We start from the raw sequence: 3,438 nt of genomic DNA, 5'->3' as shown, positions 1-3,438 counted from the left end.
TCCAGCACCTTGTCCTCTGTTCTGAGACATTCGCTGAGCACATCGTCCGTTGAGGCTTTGTCTGAGACATTCGCTGAGCACATCGTCCGTTGAGGCTTTGTCCTTGATGTATTTATGGATCTTGGATGTTTCATCCTGGACAGTGGCTCTCACACTCACTAGTCCTCTGCCTCCTTCCTTACGGCTCGTGTACAGTCTCAGGGTGCTGGATTTGGGGTGGAACCCTCCATGCATGGTTAGTTAGGACAGCACAGAGGCCCTCATCCTGGCTGCACAGGATGATCTTCATGATGTGGGATGTCAGGGCAACAAGTTAATAGATGCTGATGACTGATGGGTGAGTTTTCTTCAGTAACAGAACCAGGCAGGATGATTTCCACAACAAAAAAAACCTTTTCTTGAGTCAAGCTAAGTTTGAAGAGCTGTGGAATTCCACAGAGCTGCTCATCTTATTTTTCGAGAGAACTTCTGGCTTTGGAAAATAAAACAAATTCAACATCTTGTTTTCTCTGGTAGAGCAGCCGGCAATCTGTTGAAAAGCAGTGTAACAGAGAGTGAGACATGATTAAAATATTGCCACAAATGCATTGGGGAGCTGAATCTGTTTAGCAGCAACTGAGCTGATAACATCGCATGCGTTATCGGCAACAACTGAGTGTAAGCTGAATATAAGCGGTTGCCAAAATAACACTGGTGAACTCTCTTGCTTAATAATAAGGATGAAAACTTACTGCTAAGAGTTTATTAACTGGACAGCAGAGATGACACTTCACAGTGTCATCTCCTGGATGACACTATCTGTTGTTGACAAGCACTTCTAATCCATCTTCTTTTCTTTTCCTGCACCTCTTTTAATCTCCCTCTGCTCGTATAGTTGGGAAGCCGGGCAGAGAGACGCCAGAGTTGGGGATACGATCCTGCAGACATGTCTCAGTAAAACACATACATTTCCGATTCTCTGCCTGAGTCCTTGTCAGGGCCTGGAGTTCATCCAACTTGTTAGCCAACAATCTCACTTTGCCCTTTATAATTGATGGAAGAGATGGTTTGATCATCTTTACTCCTGCTTTGGATTCACAACAAATCTTTTCCAACTCCCATTGGATTTGTGACTTTAGTTGTGGTAGTATTTCAGCTTTGCTTTTGTGATGTTAATTAACTGTTCCCTACTGTAAACCACATTATTCCCCTTGCTGTTCCACTTTTTTGCAAGTAACTTAATCTGTGGACTGACGTCCTTTGATTTCTTTACATTTGTGTTTTTTTATTTAGGTTGTTACTGACATCTGATGTAATTTTATTGTTTTATGGACCTACCAGTTTGTAGCTGCAAAATTTGTCTAAGTACTTTGAAAACATTAACACACAAAGAAACACCCATGCAATCTTTATGGCCTACAACTACAAGACTAAGTCAGCATAAACACATTGATTATGCTCCAGCTGCAGAGTTCTCACAGATCTTAAATTAATCTGCTGTTCAACCAACCAACTCTACTCTTAGTCAAAGGGTGGATCTATTGACTCTGAAGGACATTAAAGGCTCAGTAATCCTAAAATGCTGATAAAACTACATTTCAGAATTATTTTTTGCAGTATTCACAAGAAATGTAGGATTGCCTGATTTAAATTCCAAACTTTATCCTTTCCATTAGGAGATATTGAACTTTTCTCCTACTTTGAGCTTTTCTCATGTTTCTGATAATTTTGACACAGCCGTGCCACTGTCTGTTTCGATGAGAGGCAGCCTTTGAAGGACTGATGCTGCTTTTGGTGCCTTTAGAGTCCAGGCATACCAAGCACAGCAATAATAAACAGAGTCAGCAACATCTCTTTCAAATAGAAAAATGGTGGTTTCCGTTATCATGACAGCTGGATGGGAATTGCTGGTATTGAATAGACTAATTCTCACTGTATGAAACAGGATTTGAATTTAGCCTGATTGTCTTAATGCGAAGAACCGCGGGTAGACTTTGACTGTGAAGTGTTACAATATAAACTCAACCAAATATTATGAAGTGGAATATTCTGTAACACCCAACCAACCTACTCCTATCTGCACTCCAGTCTTAAACTGTATAAACATAGAAATTGATGAATAGTGTGGATTTCAAATGAAGGTTGCCTTAGCACAGACTCTGAGCTATCTCTCTCAGAATCAGAATCAAGCTTTCATTGCCAAGTACGTTCACACATACCAGAAATTTGTCCTTGGTAACTTTCTCAGAATCCTTCTTTGTTTGACTAAAAAAAGCTTCTTTTTCTGCCTTTTCATGTTTACATTTATTGTATATCATATGCATGTACATATTAGTTTGGTTATGTAATTTCCTTTTACCTTTCTACCTTTTTCAAATCCAAAAACAGCTTGTTTAGTTTATGATGCGTGGCCTTTATTTTCTACAATGTGTGTAGAAATTATTTTTGTCACAAAAAGCTCTGAGATTATTTTTCTTTTTTTTTTGCAAGAACTAAACACAATCATTGAGTGACTTTTTCAAAGTCCTGTGAAAAGGTTATAAATAGTTATGCAGTGGCTGAGTCTCTCCCAGATTAGGTTTTTCTGGAGGGTAAAGAATAATGGCTTGACACAGTGGAGCCTTGGTCTTGGTCTCTGTTGCACTTGCCACTTCAGTTTCTAGGATAATAAACTTTTGTGGCATAGAAAATGAAGGCCACATACAGCTTTCCTGTGTGAAGTAAAGCTGTGTAAAAAAAAAAAAAAATCAAAATTAAATCCCAAGTGCCAAAAAGTTATTTATTCCTTGATATTACCTATTTATAGGATATTAACATGACTAATTCCCAAATTCCGACTATCTCAGTAGCAAATGACAGGTGTAATTGTTATAAATGTCCAGGAGAGGGAGACAGAGTGTGGTTGTTGCTTCCTGTCTGAAGATAAAACATTAGAAATGCGATGTTCAGCTGCAAGAGATAAATCACATTATTAATTATTCACTCTCTCCACAGGCTTTGGTCATGCCTCCCCTTCTTGGGCCCCTCGCTACTGTTCTGCTCCAGCTTGTCGTCTTCATATCTATGACTGGTGGTGCATACTACGGACACACTCAACACCCTCAGCCGTACCAGCCAATGCACCACCTTCAGCACATTAACATGGGCAAAGGAGGTTTTCCTCAGCAACAGTACCTTGGCAAAGAAGTGCCCTACATGCAGTTTCCACACTACAGGAAGGAGCTGCCCCAGACGCCTCTGCTCAAAGGCAAAGAAAATCCTCGGAAAGGGGGAAACTACAATGCTGGCAAAAACAAAGGTTAGAAATCCTTCTGAACACAGCAACACATTGACCATATGTTGACAAATACATAGCAAAATCTACAGAAATGTGAAAAATATAAATACTCATTGTATACCCCCCCCCCCCCCCCCCCTCATTAGCCCCGCGCGTGTGGCCCTCAGGAGTTTGTTTTGGGA

General features: G+C 40.2%; 1 protein-coding gene across 2 annotated transcripts in view; it reads left to right on the top strand.

The window, feature by feature from the left end:
* The window catches only part of col8a1a (collagen, type VIII, alpha 1a), a 19,398-nt gene that overhangs the window by 8,481 nt on the left and 7,479 nt on the right, over positions 1–3,438 (top strand). Inside the window, exon 2 of one of the 2 annotated variants that reach the window (XM_015056439.1) lies at positions 2,974–3,277. In XM_015056439.1, coding sequence (XP_014911925.1) covers positions 2,983–3,277 — 295 coding nt within the window. In that variant the 5' untranslated portion in view covers positions 2,974–2,982. Of the gene's footprint in view, positions 1–2,853; positions 3,278–3,438 lie in introns of those variants that run through there. The other variant, XM_015056448.1, reaches the window with a different exon arrangement.

The sequence above is a fragment of the Poecilia latipinna genome, unplaced genomic scaffold (assembly GCF_001443285.1).
Source record: "Poecilia latipinna isolate Pla-1442-1.1 unplaced genomic scaffold, P_latipinna-1.0 Scaffold60, whole genome shotgun sequence".
NCBI classification, from domain to species: domain Eukaryota; kingdom Metazoa; phylum Chordata; class Actinopteri; order Cyprinodontiformes; family Poeciliidae; genus Poecilia; species Poecilia latipinna.
The sequence above is the reverse complement of the archived record's forward strand: the minus strand, read 5'-3'. Positions and strand labels throughout refer to the sequence as shown.